At 46.0% G+C, this 19667-nt stretch overlaps 1 protein-coding gene across 1 annotated transcript in view; it reads right to left on the bottom strand.

Moving 5' to 3' along the window:
• The window catches only part of Eif3b (eukaryotic translation initiation factor 3 subunit B), a 24426-nt gene extending 6709 nt beyond the window's left edge, over nt 1-17717 (bottom strand). The window contains exons 1-11 of the mRNA XM_005367981.2: nt 17205-17717; nt 10117-10309; nt 8048-8167; nt 7763-7820; nt 7464-7592; nt 7075-7232; nt 4468-4599; nt 4323-4389; nt 3647-3693; nt 1729-1939; nt 389-461 (exon numbers count right to left, since the gene is read on the bottom strand). Coding sequence (XP_005368038.1) covers nt 389-461; nt 1729-1939; nt 3647-3693; nt 4323-4389; nt 4468-4599; nt 7075-7232; nt 7464-7592; nt 7763-7820; nt 8048-8167; nt 10117-10309; nt 17205-17667 — 1651 coding nt within the window. The 5' untranslated portion in view covers nt 17668-17717. The remainder of the gene's footprint in view (nt 1-388; nt 462-1728; nt 1940-3646; nt 3694-4322; nt 4390-4467; nt 4600-7074; nt 7233-7463; nt 7593-7762; nt 7821-8047; nt 8168-10116; nt 10310-17204) is intronic.
• Nucleotides 17718-19667: the final 1950 nt, after the last annotated feature.

The raw sequence follows: 19667 nt of genomic DNA, 5'->3' as shown, positions 1-19667 counted from the left end.
AAATAAAAAACTGAAAGCCAAGCCTGGCTTTAATTCCAGGCGTATAATTCCAGCCCTTAAGAGGTTGAGACATAAAGATTGGGAGTTCAAGACCAACGGGCTATAGAACAAGACTCTTATTTTACAGAAACAAAATGACTGAAACTGTAACCAGCAAGTTAGTCATTCAAGGAGATTTCCAGGCACGTGCACCTGTAACCCTAGCACAGGAGGGCAGACAGGAGGATCCCTGCAGCTAGACAGCCTAACCCATGTGCTCCAGGTCAGTGTCGTCTGGGTTGGCTACTCCTGCTGTCACTCCACTTTGGTAGACTGCTTAAGTACCTGGGTCATGCAGAGCTGTTCGAGACAAGGGCACAAAGGCCCTTCCTGCTACAAGGAAGCTTACCTTTCATCTCAACAACATCAACAGGTACCTGCTTCTCCCTCATTCGGAAGATTTCAAAATTTGTGACAACACCCTGTTGATAAGAAGAAAAAAAAAGAAGGGTACCATTCTGGAGGAATAGGGAGCACAACTGGACAAGCTAACAGAAGGTGGCACTCAGTCCCCAGACAGAGGCTCAGTGATTACAAGTTATGGATCAGTCTAGGCTACAAAGTGAGGCCCTGCCTTCAGATATCAAAAGGAAAAAGAAAAGACTAACATAAAGGGAAAAGAAACTGTTAGAAGAAAAATTCAAAGTATTAAAAAAAAAAAAACCCAAAAAACTTAGGTCTCACTATGTAGTCCTGGCTAATCTGGAATTTGCTATGTAGACCAGGTTGGCCGCAAATGCGGAGAGGACTAGGGTCAAAGGCTGGTTTTTTTTTTTTTGGATGAGGGAAATATTAAATGATCTGTGTGCAGAACTACGTGAAGCTCATCTGTGTTTACCAGAAACACAACACATCCCTTGTACCTGCCAGTAGAGTGCCAAAGAGTAGCTAAGCATCTGCAGGTGTTACTACTGTAATTTTCTGTGTGCTCAAAACTACACAAAACCATCAAAGTATAATAAATAAGCTAAGATAGGGAAGAGGGGCTGGAGAGATGGCTCAGAGGTAAAGAGCACCGATTGCTCTTCTGGAGGTCCTGAGTTCAATTCCCAGCAACCACATGGTAGCTCACAATCATCTGTAATGAGGGCTAGTGCCCTCTTCTGGCCTGCAGGCATATACACAGACAGAATATTGTACTCATAATAAATAAATAAATAAATAAATATTTTTTTTTAAAGAAAAGCCGGGCAATGGTGGCGCGCGCCTTTAATCCCAGCACTCAGGAGGCAGAGGCAGGTGGATCTCTGTGAGTTCGAGACCAGCCTGGTCTACAGAGCTAGTTCCAGGACAGGTTACAAAGCCACAGCGAAACCCTGTCTCGAAAAACCAAAAGAAGCCTTTAACCAGAACACTCTCTATGACCAGACAGCCGACTATATCAACAACCCTGAAAGTACCCTATGAGTCTATGCAATAAACCAGCAGTTAATACCTCCCAACCAAAAAAAAAAAAAAACAACCAAACAAAAAAACCCTGCAGGAGCTGGAAGATGCTACAGAAAATACACATTAGGTTGCAAGCACCCAACCAAGTGACTCCCAACCAACTCTAACTCCAACTCTAGGAATCTGAAGCTCTCTGCATCCTCAGGCACCCGCATACCTGTACCCATGCACACACACAAACAAAACAGATCGTCAGAAGCAGCAGTTCACTTAGATGTAACTCCCATGACAACTACTCACCTGTGTGCCTTTGGGAGTCCTGTCCACTTTCACACACAGGTAATCTCCATTTTTCTGCCAGTGTAACTTACAGTCGACCACATTGAACAAATTCCTCACTCGGATCTCCTGTCTGGTGGGGAGCTGCATCAGGGTTACCCTAGCTGGAATATCTTTGTCTTCTGGCACCCAAAACGCAATGATGTTACCGCCCGGAGACCAAGAAAAGTCTCTGTAAGACAAAGGGATTGAAGTTTATGCAAAGAACAGGTGGTCACAGAATGAGCAGCAGGAGAGAACACATTTACTCTTAAAAGCTCTACGTTGGCAGACTGCCCACTACACACCAACCCTGCACACTGCACAGTACAGCCTGCAGTTGTGCTAACCCTGGGGGGCGGGGTCGCATGATCACACTGCTGTGATAGCAAGGACCTAGGCATACGGTTGCTGCTCATCATAGCCAGCTCTCAATGTAGACCAGCCCCGTATTCGGCCACTACATGACATTGCTCTTTACAAATATAATTCAGGCTGATGACTCTAGCTGCAGGGTATGTAAAGGTCAACCAAGGTACCAAAGGGGAAGACTGCAAGTCAGAAGGTGGGCGGTAGGACAAGCAATGCCTTCTCCTCTATTAATGATCCCACAGGGCAGACACTGTGACAGTGAAAAACGTCTAAACATGCCATACTCTCATTTTGCATTTTTTTTTTTTTTTTGGTTGAGAAGGTTGGCTGCCTAGATTGGTCTCCAGCTTATAGGCTCAAGCATCCCCCCCCCCCTTCTCCTGACAAGCTGGACTGCAGAAGCCTACCACCACATCCAAACTTGATTTTAAACCTATTGCAGATCAGTGTATGTGTTTTTCAAATGAGACCCAGGAACATAAAAACAAAAGGACATACCAGTGTCCTCTGGGCTGCTAAGTGTTCACCACCCCAGCTCCCAAGGACTTCAGATAAATAAGACAGAATGAACTGCAGTTCCTTGTCATGTACCCAAGTCTCACCCATAGAGCACAGGAGCAGCAGGAAGACCTTCCGAAGAGGACAAAGTCACTGTGCAGAAGTCTCCACACTGTCCTTACTCCGCTGGGCAACACTCTTTGACCTTAGTGTTTTTATTTCTCTGCCCCTAGTTTTTTATTTCTGTGCCAGTGAGCTGGGGTCACTACAGCATCCCAGTGTTTGCAGAAACAGGCAAGCAAATACTTGTTTTAAGTGCTTAACTGAGTGCTCTTAACCTCTGAGTCAACTCTCCAGCCTGATACTCTTAAAAATTGAAAACTCAGCTGGGCGGTGGTGGCGTATGCCTTTAATCCTAGCACTCGGGAGGTAGAAGCAGGTTTTGTGAGTTCGAGGCCAGCCTGGTCTACAAGAGCTAGTTCTAGGTTAGACTCCAAAGCTACACAGAAACCCTGTCTCGAAAAAGCAAAAAAAGAAAAAAGAAATTGAAAACTCAGCTGCAGCCAGGCGATGGGGGTACACACCTTTAATCCCAGCACTCAGGAGGCAGAGGTAGGTGGATCTTTGTGAGCTAGTTCCCAGATAGCTAGGACTATCACAGAGAAACCCTGTCCAAAAAAACCAAAAAACCACCAGCTACAATGGCCTGAAGGTCTGTTCATGTGCTCAACAAACGTACAGTGGAACTCAAAGATAGTAACCATAGGTGAGGCCCTTGTGAGGTAAATCGTTCTTAAGGAAGGGAAGGGGGACCCAGTGAATGCCTTTTGAAGGTTCCTTCTAACCATTTGAAGTGAGAGACACCATCCACTGAAGAGAAAGCCCCCATCAGACAGAATCTACTAGCTCAACTTGGACTTCCAATTTCAAGAGGGAAAGACAGACATTTCTGTTGCTTGAAGGTAACCATCCTGTGTTGCTATAGCAACCAGAGCATATTGACACTGACTTTATAGAAACTTTCACTTACTTTATTCCAGAGATCTTCAAGCTCTTCTTGTCCAAAAGGCCCATAGACTGCCCATGAGTGGGGGAAAATAAAAACAGTTCAGAAAAGTCAGGGCCATATTAACTTTATGTACCTCTTTTTACACTTATTTTGAAGACTGGCGCAAATGTCAGAGCACTCATACAGGCCAGAAGACAACGTGCAAGAGCGGAGTTCTTGGCTTCCATAGTGCAGTGTTGTCAGGCTTGGTGACAAGTGCCTTACCCACTGAATCATCTTGTCAGCCCTCTCGCCCCCCTTAACAGTGTAAGATTCTGCTGAATCTAGGGAACATTACAAGCATGAAGGCTAGGTAAACAGCAACAAACATCTAAACAACTTCAGTAGGAGCCAGGACAGGAGAATCCAGACTTTCACCCAGCACAGGAAGGGTTGCAAGGGCACTGAAGTTGGCATTTATTTATTTATTTGGCCAGTAGGTTTACCAAAGCCCTGCCTCCCTTACTACAGTACATATTAAGCAAGCACTAACTATATCCATACTGAAAAGTATAGCCATGCACGCACCCAACCATTCATGATTTGTCTTCTAGAACACAAAAACTGCCACGGAAGCTCAGCAATAGTAGTGCAGTTGCCTAGCATGCAGGATTCTAGTCCAATGCCCAAAGAAACTCGAAAACAAAACGAAACTCACAGGTGTTTCATAGATGCTGAGAGTATCCAGAGTCATTCTTGCAAAGAATTTGCCATCATGGCTCCACCTGTGGAGAAAAGCAGTGCCAGGCTGTACCAATGAACATGAAAAGGCCACAGGCAGACTAGGGCTAACGTCTACTCACTTGAAGATGGGCCAGTGGGCTGAGCTTTCACAATGGAAGCCTCTCTTCTTATGCCCTGTGAGGATGTCCCAGATAATGATGGCCTGAGGATCATCCTGAGTGTCCAACAGGGGGCTGAAAGTGACCAGGTATCTGCAAGAGAGGAGGTCACTTAGTACAGCATTTCCTTTGGTATAAGAGTCACAGTTCCAGCACACATTTCTCTGAGTCACAGACATAGTTCACAGGCCACTACTGTTGTAAACACTTATGGAAGGTACAAGTTTTCCACGGAGGAAGGCAGAAGTGACTTCTAATTTCAATAAGCAACGTGGCTTACGAACCCCAACTCCACCTGACGCTTTAAAAATGCAGAGAGGTCCTGGGAAAGTCCAGGTGCATCTTTTTGTTCTCAACCTTCAGGAAGACGAGGCGCTGTCCTCCTTCCACGATGCACCACTCTGTTGTGGTGGGACGGTAGGGCTGCTTCCCACCACCCGGCTAGCTTTACACCCGAAATAATTACACAGAAACTGTATTCTTTTAAACACTGCCTGGCCCATTAGTTCCAGCCTCTTATTGGCTAGCTCTTACATATCAATCTAACCCATTTCTAATAATCTGTGTAACACCACAAGGTGGCTTACCAGGAAAGATCTTAACCTGTGTCTGTCTGGAGTAGGAGAATCATGACAACTGACTGACTGACTGGGCTTCTTTCTCCCAGCGTTCTGTTCTGTCTACTCCACCCACCTAATGGCTGGCCTATCAAATGGGCCAAGGCAGTTTATTTAACCAATGAAATCAACACAAAACAGAAGATTCCCACATCACACTGCCAAGATGTAGGGAGCCAGCCTGTCCCCCATATACCATGATCCCCAAGAATGGTATCTGATCTCTCCAAGTTCGGGGGTGGGGCAAGTACAACAAAGTACAAAGTAATTACAGACCACTACAAGTTACCTAGAATGGTGCTCCCACCCAGGAGTGGCACCAGGAAATCAATCAAACACCCCAACAAAAGTCTGCTTGAGTGGGCTGGTCTAGAAGAGTGGTGTGGATTCTCCTAGCTTCACTCGTGTAATTAAGACTAATGGGATAAAGACAACAGATGGTCGTGTTCAGTTCTAAAGTGAGTATCCTGGGAAATGAGCAATTAGCTACCTGACAGAGAGCATTTCTACACTGTTGAACAAATCTTTATTTGTTCTCACAAGGCACAAATTTCCTAAGCACACGACCCCTTGAAGCAAGGTACAGTGAGAGCGGCCACAGCAAGCCAGAAAACACCAGCAAAGGGCCCTACTGCTACAGTGCCAAGGCTGCCAAGACTGATATACTGATCAGCAACGTTACATTATAAAAACTGCTCAAGTCTGTAACAAGTGAGTTCCAAAACTGCAATCTACAAACCAAAGCACATAGGACCTATCAAAAGACAGGACGGCCCCATTTGCTCAGGGGGACAGATACATCATACCAGGTGTGGTAGTGCAGAGCCCCAATCCCAGCACTTGGGAAGCGAAGACACTGGGAAGCCAGCTTCAGCTACAATAATTTGGGGCCAAGCCCTCTACTAAAAGAGAAAGCCACATCCTAACTTAATGTGCCAACTGTGCTCCCAGAACACAGGTGAGCTGACTGCTGAGGAAACTAGGCAGGCTTCCCAAAGAGGTAACGGGACAGTCAAGTGTCACTCTAGCACAGGCATCAGGCCAGCTGTCTCTCTTACACACACAGCCCCCCCCTTTTTAAAAAAAACTTATTTAGTTTATATGTATGAGTGTTTTTCTTGTACGCATGCCTAGTGCCCTTGTATGTCAGAAAAGGGAGAAAGGGAGTGGATTCCCTGCAACTGGAGTCATAGATGGTTGTGAGCAACTATGCAGGTGTCGGGGATTGAACCAGATCCTCTGCAAGAACAAGTGTTCTTAATCATCTCTCCAGTCCACTCCCCCCCAGTGGTTTTGGCAGTTTGCACACTATGTGAGGAGGTGTAAAGGAGCAGTGCCAAGTGCTGATGGGAAACATCCATGAGTTCTTAATCATTTTTTTTAATTTATTTTTTAATTTTCATTTTTTAGAAGATTTATTTATTATGAACAGTGTTTGCCTGCAAGCCAGAAGAGGGCACCAGATCTCATTCTAGATGGTTGTGAGCCACTATGTGGTTGCTGGGAATTGAACTCGGGACTTCTGGAAGAGCAGCCAGACTTTAAACTTCTGAGCCATCTGTCCAGCTCCCTATTTGTTTTTATTTTATATGCACTGGTGTTTTGCCATGGGTGTCAGGTCCCCTAAAACTGGAGTTACAGTTGTGAGCTGCGATGTGGGTATTAGGAATTGGACCCAGGTCCTCTGGAAGAGCCATCTCTCCAGCCCCAATGAGTTCTCTTGATATCTCTTCCATTTTCTCTCTCTCCTCTGTTTTGAGAAAGGGTGTCACGTCACATAGCTTAACCTGGCCTCAAACTCACTGTAAGTCCAGCTGGCCCTGACATCTCTCTCCTGCTACCATCCTCCCAAGTGGAATTCTCCGAACTCTTTCTGGGATGTTTTTCTGTCATGTCAGAGACTACTACAAGCCACCTGAGGGGACCAACAAGAGGCGTTTAAGCCACTCACCTTTCACATGGAGAGAAGTCGATGAGCTGTACACCCTGGTGGCTAAACCTCTGAATCTGCTTGAACTTCTCCCCTCCCCAGAGGGCAATCCCCCGCTGATGAAAAGTAGCCAGGTAGGTGCCCTTAGGGGACCAGCGCACATAAGTCTCTGTCCATCTCTGTAAGGAAGGAAGGAACAGGGTTTAAAATGACAAAAAGTCAAGCACAGCAACGCTTCCTTCTACAGGCATCTTTTTTCTCAGAACCTATTTCCAAGCTGGGACAGGAGTGACACTGTTCTCAGAGTCAAGAGCCTCAGAGAACAAGAGCTTTCACCTGTTCCTTCGGGTGGAAACCAGCCCTACTATAAGGAGACGGTCGTGGCCATGGCCACGGCCGCTAGTACACACCGCTCTTTCTTCAATTGAAACTGGGTCCTTGACGTCATTCCAGAAGATGGATGTCCGGTCTCCGCTCTCAAAAATCACACTGTACTGATCTCTACACTCTGCCTCTTCCAGCCAGTAACGCAAATTTCCCTAAAAATAATCAAAATTGAGAGATTTAGTGCACTGAATTAATTTTAATCAAAGAAAGCTCATTGATAACTATCACATTTTATGATAGATGCAAATTCAACAGACACCTTTAAACATCAAGCTATAAAATCTCTCCTGACTACAAAAGCAGGGGTTTCACAGAAACATACCAGGTCTTTGAAAGGCTGTTTCTCTGGAATGTCCCACTCATCACTGATCGTCATGTACCTGGAACAGAACAGGCACCGCTAAGTGGCACAGTCTGGATGGGATGGGGGGAGCATGACTAGGCAGGCAGCACCAAAGCCTCTCCACCTACCCCATGCCCAAAGCAGAAACATGAAATGCTTTGCTGCCCAACAGAAGTCAATCACCTTAAAGACATCAGCACCTACTGAAGAACTTCCCATCACCCACAGGCACCAACCACAGATCTATCTCAGGCTCCAACTCACTTATCAAAATCCGTGAAGAGGTTGACCCGGAACGTGTGCTGCTTGTCCAGCTTGTATCCATCAGCATTTTTCACAGCATCCACAGCATGGGCAGGAGAAGCATATTCCAGAAAGATGTACCTGAGCGAGAAGGCAAGCAGCTTGCACACATGTACCTTTAAGACTTATTATAAGCTGAGACCTTTATACATGAACTGAGGTCCTAGCTGTCCTGCGGCCTCCCCAAGGCGGGTCACCCTGAAGACTAGAGTACAATATGCAGACCAAGTAGTTTCCTAAAGAATGAAATCCTAATAGAAAGATCTCAAGAATGTGACTTCGTAGTTATAACTGAAAGAAAAGTTTAACAGAAATAGTCATTATTCCATGATAGCCCTGTGATATGATGCATGTATGCCAAAACCTAGCAGTGTCCACTTTACATATACAGTAATGAACTCATTACACATCACAGAAAAATGACACAGGGTTTCAGGGGACTCTTCAGTACAAATAAACACCTAACACAGCAAGCAACTGTCAGTCAAAGAGATTACCTTTCAACCAAATGGCTCAGCAACAGTTAAGAGCACTAGTTCTTAACTTGGCCAGGGGGCCCACATCGTTAATCCCATAGCTAGGAAGCAGAGGCAGGCAGAACTGTGAGTGCCAGGCCAGCCAAGGCCACATAACAAAACAACAAAAGACCAATGGCTGCTCTTGCAGAGGACCTAGTACCCACCCACATGGAAGTTCACAACTGTCTATAACTCTAGTTCCAAGAATCATATGAGACACTTCTCTGGCTTCTGAGAGGACTAAGCACATATGTGGTGCACATATATACATGCAAGTAAAATATTCGCACATAAAACAGAATTGAAAAAACAAAACAAAAAACAAGGGGCTGGAGGGATGGCTGAGTGGTTATGAGCATTGGCTGCTCTTTCAGAGGACTCAGGTTCAATTCCCAGCACTTATATGAGAGTTCACAACTATAACTCTAGTTCCAAGGGATTTGGAACCTTTACACAGACATACATACAGGCAAAAACACCGATGCACATAAAATAAAAATAAATATAAATAATCTAGTTGGGTGGTGGTGGAACACGCCTTAATCTCAGCACTCCGGAGACAAAGGCATGTGGATCTCTATGAGTTCGAGGCCAGCCTGGTCTACAAGAGCTGGTTCCAGGACAGGCTCCAAGGCTACAGAGAAACTCTGTCTTGAAAAAAACAAAATAAATAAATGCATAAAATATAACCTTTAGAAATAAAATAAAAACCATACAACACAGTAGCACTGCCTAGAACCAATGATTTTTGCAAAAATAATAACTTTGTAGATAGTTTTTAAAACACTAAGACTTTAATTCTAAAAGAAGGTAACCTTATCATCCTATACTCCCCTCAGACAAGGTGGCATTAAAGAAGGTCTGTCCATAGTGGCAAGAGGCAAACGACCCCATATAAATATGGCAGCAACCACTGTCCAGCTCACTGAAGGCAGCCAGTCCCACCGCTCAAGAGCCTCCTAGGATGGAGACAGGAGCCTCAGGCCTGCACAGCAGGATCTAAGCAAACAGCCCACAGTCAAAATGCAGCAAAGCACTTAAAGGCTTAGACTGGGGCTCCACACACAGCACCAGACACAATGGAGGACTAGAATCAAATAGGAAACACCTAGTTTTGAAGAGAAGAAGTAAACTGCAGGCCATGAAACCTTGGGCTAACCTCATGATTTTAGCTAACAGTATGAAGGAAGTACTAAGCAGTAATGCAGGCTTTCACTACTTTAGATAAGTTAAAATGTTTTAAAAGTATTTCTGAGAGAAATCCCATAGGCAGGCTTGCGCGCTTGGGCTGACAAAAGTAGCTCTATCCAGAACCTATACCAGGACCCCTGCTACTCCTGTGGGCATCAGGTCTGGAAACCTCAGTCTGCGGTCACTCACTACACCATGATTTCAGAGTCCTGCCTAGGGCCTGAGAACCAAAACTCCACTGTCAGGAGCGAACCTCTGGGGTGGACGGAATACACGAGTCCCCAAGCCCACCGCTGTTGCTTCAGCAACTAGCACTCTCACCCTTTTGTCTTTCCATCCTCTTCAGGATAATAGTCATTTATGATTTTCCCAAACTTGGAGAAGATCTTGTGGATGACATTTTTGAGCTTCTCAAGCCGATCCGGTCCCACCTGAGGAACGTTGTCTACAACAATCACCGAGTCGATCCCATCTGCCTCCTGAGGCCGATCTTTGAGTACATCACCAAGTAGTTCTAAAGGAGGAAGAGAAATGTCAAGTGGCATCTATTTAAACCAAGAAGCACTCGTCCATTAGCTAGCAGGCTGATCATTTCTAAGAGGCATCTACTCTAAGTGCTCTTATCATGAACAAAGAAATCATGACCTAGATTAAACAACAAAGAATCAGGAAGGCTAATCCTCACACACCTTTTGATGGGAAGTATTGTCAAAACGTACCCATTTGTGACTGCTGAGTGGTGCGTGCATTTAATACCATCACTCTGGCATTAAATGGCAGAAGCAGGTGGATCTCTGAGTTCAAGGCCAGCCTGATCTCCACGGGCAGACTCTACCTTAATGAGGTGGAAAGAATCCATTCCTAAAAGTTACCCTCTGACCTTATCCATACTCACACACATGAATTACTTTAAAAAAAATAATAAAATGCAAAAGACTGAAGGTATAGTAGAGGAAGAGCATGCTGACCTAATACAAACGTAGCCCTGGGTTCAATCTCCAATAGTACTCTTAAAAAAAAAGCAATGCAAAACAAACAAAAAAAACCCTTAAAGAATGGCTTATTAATGAATTTCTAGCTGCTCTGGAAACTATCACTGCTCCTTTTCACTCAAATCTTTTACAGGTGTGTGTAACCCCAGCACCCAGTAGGTGAAAGCAGGAGGAGCAAGAGTTTAAGGTCATCCTCAAATATGCACAAAACAAAGGCCAGGCAGTAGTGGAGAAAGCCTTTAATCCAAGCACTCAGGAGGCAGAGGATTGAGTTTGAGGGCAGCCAGGTCTACACAGTGAGTTCCAGGACAGCCAGGGTTACACTGTCTTGAAAAATGAAGAGACGGGTGGTGGTGTCACACGCCTTTAATCCCAGCACTTGGGAGGCAGAGGCAGGCGGATCTTTGTGAGTTTGAGATCAGCCTGGTCTACAAGAGCTAGTTCCAGGACAGGCTCCAAAGCCACAGAGAAACCCTGTCTCGAAAAACAAAACAAAACAAAAAGAAAAAAAATGAAGAAGGAAGAGGAGAAAGAAGAACAAGAAGAAAACACAAGGCCAGCCTCCTGCTAGCCTACACGAGACCTTGTCTCAGGAAATTGAAAAAAGCTGGAGATGCCAGGAAGCGGTGGCTCATGCTTTTAATCCCAGCATTTGGGAGGCAGGTGAATCTCTGTGAGTTCGAGGTCAGCCTGGTCTTCAGAGTGAGTTCCAGAACAGGCTCCAAAGCTACATATAGAAACCCTGTCTTGAAAAACCAAAAAAGAAAAGAAGAAAGCTGGAGAAATGGCTCAGCATTAACAGCATGTACTGTTCCTGCAAAGAACCTTAGTTCTGCTCCAGTACCTATGTTGGGCAGTTCATCCACCAGTCTAACTCCAGCTCAAGGAAACACCTCTCACCCCCAAGGGCATATGTGCACACATATACACTTAAAACTAAAAACAAATCTTATTAAAAAGAAAAGCAACTTCAACATACTAAATATCTCAAATATCAGCAAACACCCTTTGTCCCACTTCATTCTCAGAAGTGAAAAAAGGGCTAGGATGGAGGCTCAGAGGGGCAAGTGCTCGCTGCCCACAAGCATGAGGAACTAAGTTCACATCTCCAGCACCCACACAAAAGCCAAGTGTAAGGTAGGCATAGTGGTGCATGCCTTCAGTCCCAAGACTCAAGAGGTAGGCAGAATGCGGTGAATTCAAGGCCAGCCTGATCGACATAGTGAATTATAAAACAACCACGGCTACACAGTAAGAGTCTGTCTCAAAAGAGCCAGGTGTAGAAGCATGCACCTATAACCCCAAGGCTGTGAGGGCAGACGTAAAAGGATCTCAGGGGTTTGCTGAGCAACGGGACTAGATGAAACAGTGCTCCAGGTTCAGTTAGAGGGTCTACCTTCAAAAAAAAAAGGGGGTGGGGTGGGGTGGTACACCTGCTGTACACTTCAGGTCTCCACGTGCACACATTCAGCACAAGAACACCAAGAGAAAGGTAAGCTAGATGTAAGAATGCTCTCAGCACCTGAGAAACTGGGGCAAAAAGACAGCCATTCTTGAGGCTATCCAGGGCTATAGAAGAAGATCCTAGTTAAAATATAGAAGTTTGACCTCACAGGGAAATTCATGCCTTTAATTCCAGACTACAGGAAGCAGAGATGGGCAGATCTAGAGTTTAAGACCAGCATAATCTACAAAGTGAGTTCCTGGGCAGTCAAAGTGAGATTTCATAGTCTTCATAGAGAGTCCCTGTCTCAAAAGACCAAAAAGAAAATAGATATGTGGGGCTGGGGAGATGGCTGAGCAGTTAAGAGCACTTGTTACTTTTCCAAAGGACCAGAGTTCAGTTCCTAGCACCCACACGATGGCTCACAATCATCTGCAATCCCAGTCAGGGAACCCACTGCCCTCTTCTGACCCCCCAAAACAACATATGTATGTGATACAGACATACATGCAGGCAAAACATCTTTACACAAAATATGAAAAAAAATAGCCAGGAGGTGGTGGCGCACGCCTTTAATCCTAGCACTTGGGAGGCAGAGGCAGGCAGATCTCTGTGAGTTTGAGGCCTGCCTGTTCTACATGAGCTAGTTCCAGGACAAGATGCAAAGCTACAGAGAAACCATGTCTTGAAAAACAAAATAAAAAGAATGAGAGAAAAGAGAAAGAGAGAGAGAGAGAGAGAGAGAGAGAGAGAGAGAGAGAGAGAAGAAAAAATAGAGCTGGAGAGATGGCTCTGCCATTTTAGAGCACTTGTTGCTCTCACAGAGGATTAAGGCTCAATTCCCAGCACCCACATTGTGGCTCACAGCCATCTGTAACTCCAGTTCCAGGGAATCTGTACATGATGCAAGCAAACAACATTCACACATACAAAATAATCTAAAAATAAAGTTACAAATAAACAAATAACAAGTAGGATTAAAAATAAAAGGAAATTCTGAGCCAGCAGGAAGGCTCACTGTTGTACAATCCTGATAACGTGAGTTCAATCCCTGGAACCCACTGTGTAAGGCAAAACCAACTTGAGAACACATTCCTGACTGCTACACAAATGTGCAGACCAACTCACCAAATGACTTTATGTTGTTGTTTTTTAGACAGGGTTTTTTCTGTGCAGCCCTGGCCATCCTGGGATGTGCTCTGTAGACCAGGCTGGCCTCAAACTCAAGAGATCCACTTGCCTCTGTCTCCCAAGTGCCCGGATAAAAGGTGTGTACCACTACCAGGGAACCAAATGACTATTTTAAAAGGTCATTCATTGTTGGTGGGCCCTTACTTCCTGGATGATGGACTCGGGGTTGCTTTTGGCCACGTCTTGTCACAGCAACAGAAACTTAATTAAAACACATCAGGGACTGGAGAGGTGGCTCAGAGGTTAAGAGCACTGGCTGCTCTTCCAAAGAGGTTCTTGAGTTCAATTCCCAGCAACCACACAGTGGCTCACAATTATCTATGAGGTCTAGTGCCCTCTTCTGATGTGCAGGCATACGTATTATATATCATAAATAGATAAATCTTTAAAACAAAAGACACATTTCAAAGATGGTAGAATCAAGAGCAGGCAAAGAGCAAGGAGGCAAGAGGCAGATTCTCAACATAGCAATGCCACACACGTTTACTACAGCAGCTATGGTGAACTCTGGGTTCCTTTAAAAACCTGCTCACCATACTATTAAATGGCCTGCTAAGCTGGATCTGAACTTAACAAGATGTAATAAAAAAAAAAAAAAAAAGGCCAGCTTCTATACAAACTACAGACTCTTTCCCAGGAGCTCAAAGCGTCTGCCTAGCCTCAACAATCTACTTCTGCCTGGGCAGGGCAGAGCAAATTATCCCCACAATGCAACACATATTAGATTGCTAGTTTATTTGGATTCTTCAAAAATTTATCCATTTACTTATTTTTAGAAATGTATGTCTATTTGTGTTTTGCCTACATGTATGTCTGTGTGAGGGTGCCATAGTCTCTGTAACTGGAGTTACACAGTTATGAGTTGCCATATGGGTACTGGGAATTGAACCCAGGTCCTCTAAAATAGCAGCCAGTGCTCAATCACTGAGCCATCTTTCCAGCCACAAAAATTTATTTTATGTGTATGAATGTTTTGCACCACATGCATGCCTGGTACCTGAGCGTAAGGTCCTCAAACTGGAGTTACAGAGAGTTGTGAGTCACCATATGGGAGCTGGGAATCAAACCCAGGTTCTCTGGAAGAACACTAAGTGCTCTTAACTGCTAAGCTATCTCTTCAGTCCTTTTTCATGTGTTTTTTAATACAAGGTCCCAGGTACTTCAGGCTGGCTTTGCACTCCTACGTAGCAGGGGACAACCTCCAACTCCTCTCTCTATCTTCCAAGTACTGGAATGACAGGCATGCACACCACCTGAGGAAACATCTTGTTCATAATCACAACAGGAGACCCCATACTAAGACACAACCAGACAGAACAAGGAGACAAGACATCCACACTGCTCCTCCTGTTAAGGACCAAAAGGTTGCCTTCCCTTCCCACCCTGTGACACCCTACATGACAGCCCAAGACCAGACGGCCCGAAGAGTTTCCGTTCTCAGGACCAGAGCCTCCTCATTACTCAGTACTCCCTTCATACACGGGACCCGCTGTGCTCCCCAGACTTGATGGAGGCAGGCTGGCCTTGTAGTCACATCAGAAACCCCTGACTTCCATTTTCCCCAATTCTGGAAAAAATTTACACACTGGAATCTAGGAATTAAGTGGGCTCAAATAACTCTTTAAATACTCATTTTGAGCCAGGGAGTGGTGATGCATGCCTTTAATCCCTGCACTCAGGAAGCAGAGACAGGTGAATCTCTGTAAGTTCGAGGACAGAGTGGTCTACAAGAGCTAGTTTCAGGACAGCCAAGGCTATTACACAGAGAAACTCTGTCTAGGGGGTGTAAAAAAAAAAAAACCCCACCTCATTTTGCACCAGACAGGCCCATTTGCTTCCCAGTACCTACATAAGGTAGCTCACAATCACCTGTAACTTCTGCTCTAGGGGACTGACCACCCTCTTCTGGTCCTAGTGGCATCTGCACTCACACGCACACAAACCCACACAGACAAAGGGACATACCCAAAATTAAAAATCAAACAAACAAGGGCCAGAAAGACTGCTCAGCAGTTAGGAGCACTGCTGCTGTTCTAAAGGATTCATGCTTGATTCCCAGCACCCACAAGGTGGCTAACAACCAACCCTAATTCCAGTTAGGAGATCCGACCGCCTCCACAGGCACTAGGCATGGATATAACAGATATGCAGGAGGGCAAAATGCTCCTTAGCATAAAACAAATTTTCAATTTAAAAAATAAAGATAAACTTTTGAAAAGGAGAAAAGATAAGATTGGGGGGGTATATAGAGAAATGGCTAGTCAACAAGGTACTCGCTGGGCAAGTAGCAGGACTTGAGTTAGGATTCCCAGTACCCAGGTAAAAAGATGGCAAAGCGGCACACACCTAATTCCCAGTGCTAGAAAGGTACAAGCAAAAATCTCAAGGCCAGCCAGTCTGGCCAACTGGTGAGTCCCGAGTTCGGGGTGACACCCCTCTCTCCTAAAAAAGCAGCTATATTTGACGGTGGTTCACACCTGTAATCCCAACACATAATCAAGGAAGACAGGAGGATGACCATGAGTTCTGGGCCAGCATGGGATACAGTGTGAGATCCTGTCTGAAACTAGGAAGCAATAAGGAGACACTCCAACCCCAAAGAAATAACCAGTGGTTCAAAAGGAGCTTCAGAGTCAAAACTTAGGCTTTAACATTGAGGGAACTGGTACATCAGAGATCAGGGTAAGAGGTGGGAAACCAGAAACATGCTTTGTCCACAGAGAAACGTCCTCAAGGCCTGCAGAGGGAAGATCGGTAGGATTGGCACAGTTTATCTGTTTCTCATGCTAAAACATCTTTTACCTTAAGAAATGCAGTAAAACAAGCCAGGCATGGTGCTTTACACCTTAACCCCTGGCAATGTTAAAGTAGAGGCAGGAGGACCAGTTCAAAGCCAGCTTCAGCTACATTAAGAGTTCTAAGCTGGCCTGGGCTAAGGGGAGACCCTGTCTTACAAAACAAGAACAAACCCCATAAACATACAAAAGTTAAATAAAACAATGGTGACATTAAATGGCAGCCCCTTTAATATTTCAAATATTATAAGTTCTAAGTTGACAACTATATTGAGGCTCTAGATTTTCTTGGCATACCACTCACTGGTTGTTCAAAATCAATTATTTGGCGGTGCATGCCTGTAGTAATAGCACTACAGAAGTGCAGGAGAATAAAGAGTTTAGATTCAGCTTGATCTACCTGCCCCTCGGTATTAATCACGTCAACACATTAAGGAAGTTGAAACGGCAGAAAACACATGCAGTCAGCTGTCATAAAAGATTTTAAAAATTAGGCTCCCGTGCAGGACGACAAAATAATGCCTTAGAACCAGTCACCGTAGAAGAGAATATGATACAACACGCAAAGCGAACAGTGTGCAAAAAAATCGATGTACAACACAAGCATGGTCGGGGTACCGACCAAAAAGGGGAAAAAGAGATAAGCAGGCGGGAATGGGGCTGGTCCGACGGCTATGTCTTACTATGGAAACCGATGGGAAGGGAAGACATTTCAGCAAGGGGGAAGACACCAGTGTCTGCACGTCCTGTCCCTCCCACTAGACCCTCTGAAGGGTCCAGCTGATCAATGCTGGAAACTGAAATGGCCCAGACACTGCAACTCGTCCTGCCTTCTATCAACTCTAGAAGTCCTGTCTTCACCCAGAGGTGGGCTCCCCAAGTGGTCCCCTACTTTAGAGGAAGTAGGGGAGGATCGTTGCAATAGGAAGACTTCGCGCCCTCGACATCTGTGGATCCCCTCCCCACAGACACAATCACAGCTCTTACCTTCCTCGCTCACGTCGTCCACGAAGTCCTCGGGGTCGCTGAAGGAGGGCTCATCTGCCTCTCCGTTCTCCAGAGCCCGCGGCTCCGCCTCAGCCGCGCTGCCATCAGACCCGCCCTCCTCCTCCGCTCCGGCGGCGGAGTGCTCCCGGGCCTGCTCCCCTGCGGCCTCCGCCTTTCCGGGAGCTGAGGGCTGCGCTGAGGATCGCTCCGCCGGCTGCGGCGAGGGCGACACGGCAGGGCTCGTCGCCGTTTCCTCTTCGGATTGGGCCGCCGGCTTGGCCCTCACCTCTGGCTCCGGTCCGGCCTCAGCGTCTTCCTCGGCGTCTTCGGTCCGTCCCACTTCGGACCCGCCAGAGCCCACCGCTTCATCCGCCGGCGGCGACTCGGAGGCTGGCTGCTGCCTCGCGGGCTCTGCCCGCTCCTCGGCCGCCTCGGGCGCCGCCACGTTCTCAGCGTCCTGCATGGGCCCGCGCTGCTTCTCACCCGGCTCGGCCGCCCTGCTTCCGACTCCCAGGAATCACCGCGAGCCGCTAGAGCGGAGCCACGTGCGTGCATCGAATGGATCGTACCAATATGCACGCCGGGGGAGACACCCACGCCCTCGCTTCTCACACCATTCCCAGGAAACTCAAATAGGCATAAAACGCATCTAGAAACAATCATAGAATTGTTTTTTTCAAGATGGAATAGCCTATTCATGGTAAAAAGATTTTTTAGGTAACAAATAAACTCACTGATTTATGTGGTTCCCCCACTTTGGGTAAAAAATAGTTGCGCCCAAGATGGCAGACATTCCTGTGCCTCTCCCGGCGGGCGATAGGGGGAAGGACTGAACTATCTGGGGGAGCACCAAGTAGATTCCCAAGTGATTTTAACGCGCGTAACTGTATGGAGACAAAATAGGTGACTAGAAAACCATGCTCAGAAAACTGAAACTTCCACACATGATGCTTTTGAAGCTTTGCTTTCAATCAGAGAGATTGCTCGACTGACAAGCTAGGACTTCCCCCCTTTAAGATCTGCGTTTTAGACCCGTCCACTGACGGGGCTAAAGAACGAAGGGTTCCCAAACTGCACAAGGAGTTCGCCACCAGCCAGAGACAGCCAGCACACAAGAAATGGCTGCCTCTCGCAATGCAGAATCGTGTCGCGGGTGGCTTTAACTTCAGTGGTTATTCGCATCGCAGGCTCGCGTCGTCGCGCTCACCCCCGAGAAGGAGGTCACTGTGGTTCAGTCCGCCGGAGACAGCCGCCTTCACACGCGGGAGAACGCGATCACGTGGGCTAGCGTGGGGTGGGTAGGGAGGAGCCTGCTCCGAGTGGCCAGCGAGGCTGCCGGAGTGGCTACTAGGGAAGATTTTGTCCGTCTGTCTTGTCAAAATTTTTGATGCCTCCAACCCAGAGCTCTTCATTATGGGATATTTCTTCAGTCTTAAAAAGGACCAACTGGGCGAGCTAAGCCCTTAACAGCACTTTTTCAGTGGACTAATTTAGCTTAAGCTATCCATCGCTAACTCGAAAATTTTTACATGTGTGTTCTGCCTGCATGTGTATCTGTGCACCACGTGTGTGCCTGATGCCCGCGGTGGCCAGGAAAGGACGAGTTACAGACAGTTTTGAGCTGCCATATGGGTGGGAATTGAATCTGCGTCCTCAGTAAGAGCAAGAAGTGTTCTTAACAGTTGAACCATCGCTCCAGCCCCAGTTTACCAGTTCACTTCCAAAAAAAAAAAAATTAATAAAAATATTTTTTAAAGGATCAGTTAGTTGACCGTAAAAGCACTGGAGTGACTGAGCCAAAACTATGAGTTCATGCTAGCCTGTGCAATATAAATGTGTGCGTGTGTGTGTGTGTGTGTGTGTGTGTGTGTGTGTGTGAAGATCCAACAAACGAAACAGGTGGCCAGGGGCCAGTGGATGAGTTAGTCTACTAGAATGTTTTTGATGAGGTCAGAAATCCTGCAGGAGTTAATGGCAGGTGGCTTGGTGGTCGCTTGCTTGTCAAACCTGACAACTTGAGTTTCATCCTGGAAACCCATATTGCAGAGGGAGATAATTGACCTGAGAGTTTGCCTCTGATTTACACAAGCATTTACACAAGTAATTTATTTTTATTTTTTTTTGTTTTTTTTTCCGATTAATTATGCAGGCACACGTCACACTCACACAGCACTCAGACAGTACAGCACAAGCACAGAGACATTCACACACAGTACTCACTTACCTGGGACTCGTTGTTTTGTTTTTTGAGACAGCGTTTCTTTGTTTAACAGTCCTAGCTGTCCTGGAACTAGCTTTGTAGACCAGACTAGCTTCAAAGTCACTGAGATCGGCGGCCTGCCTCTGCTTCCTCAGTGCTGGGATTAAAGGTGTGCAGCTCTCAAGCCTCAACTGTTGAGACCCATGAATCCTGATGATAGCTAGTAGCACATCCCCACTCCCTCTTTTTTTCTTTTCTTCCTT

The sequence above is a fragment of the Microtus ochrogaster genome, unplaced genomic scaffold (genome assembly GCF_000317375.1).
Source record: "Microtus ochrogaster isolate Prairie Vole_2 unplaced genomic scaffold, MicOch1.0 UNK27, whole genome shotgun sequence".
Taxonomy (NCBI): Eukaryota; Metazoa; Chordata; class Mammalia; order Rodentia; family Cricetidae; genus Microtus; species Microtus ochrogaster.
The sequence above is the reverse complement of the archived record's forward strand: the minus strand, read 5'-3'. Positions and strand labels throughout refer to the sequence as shown.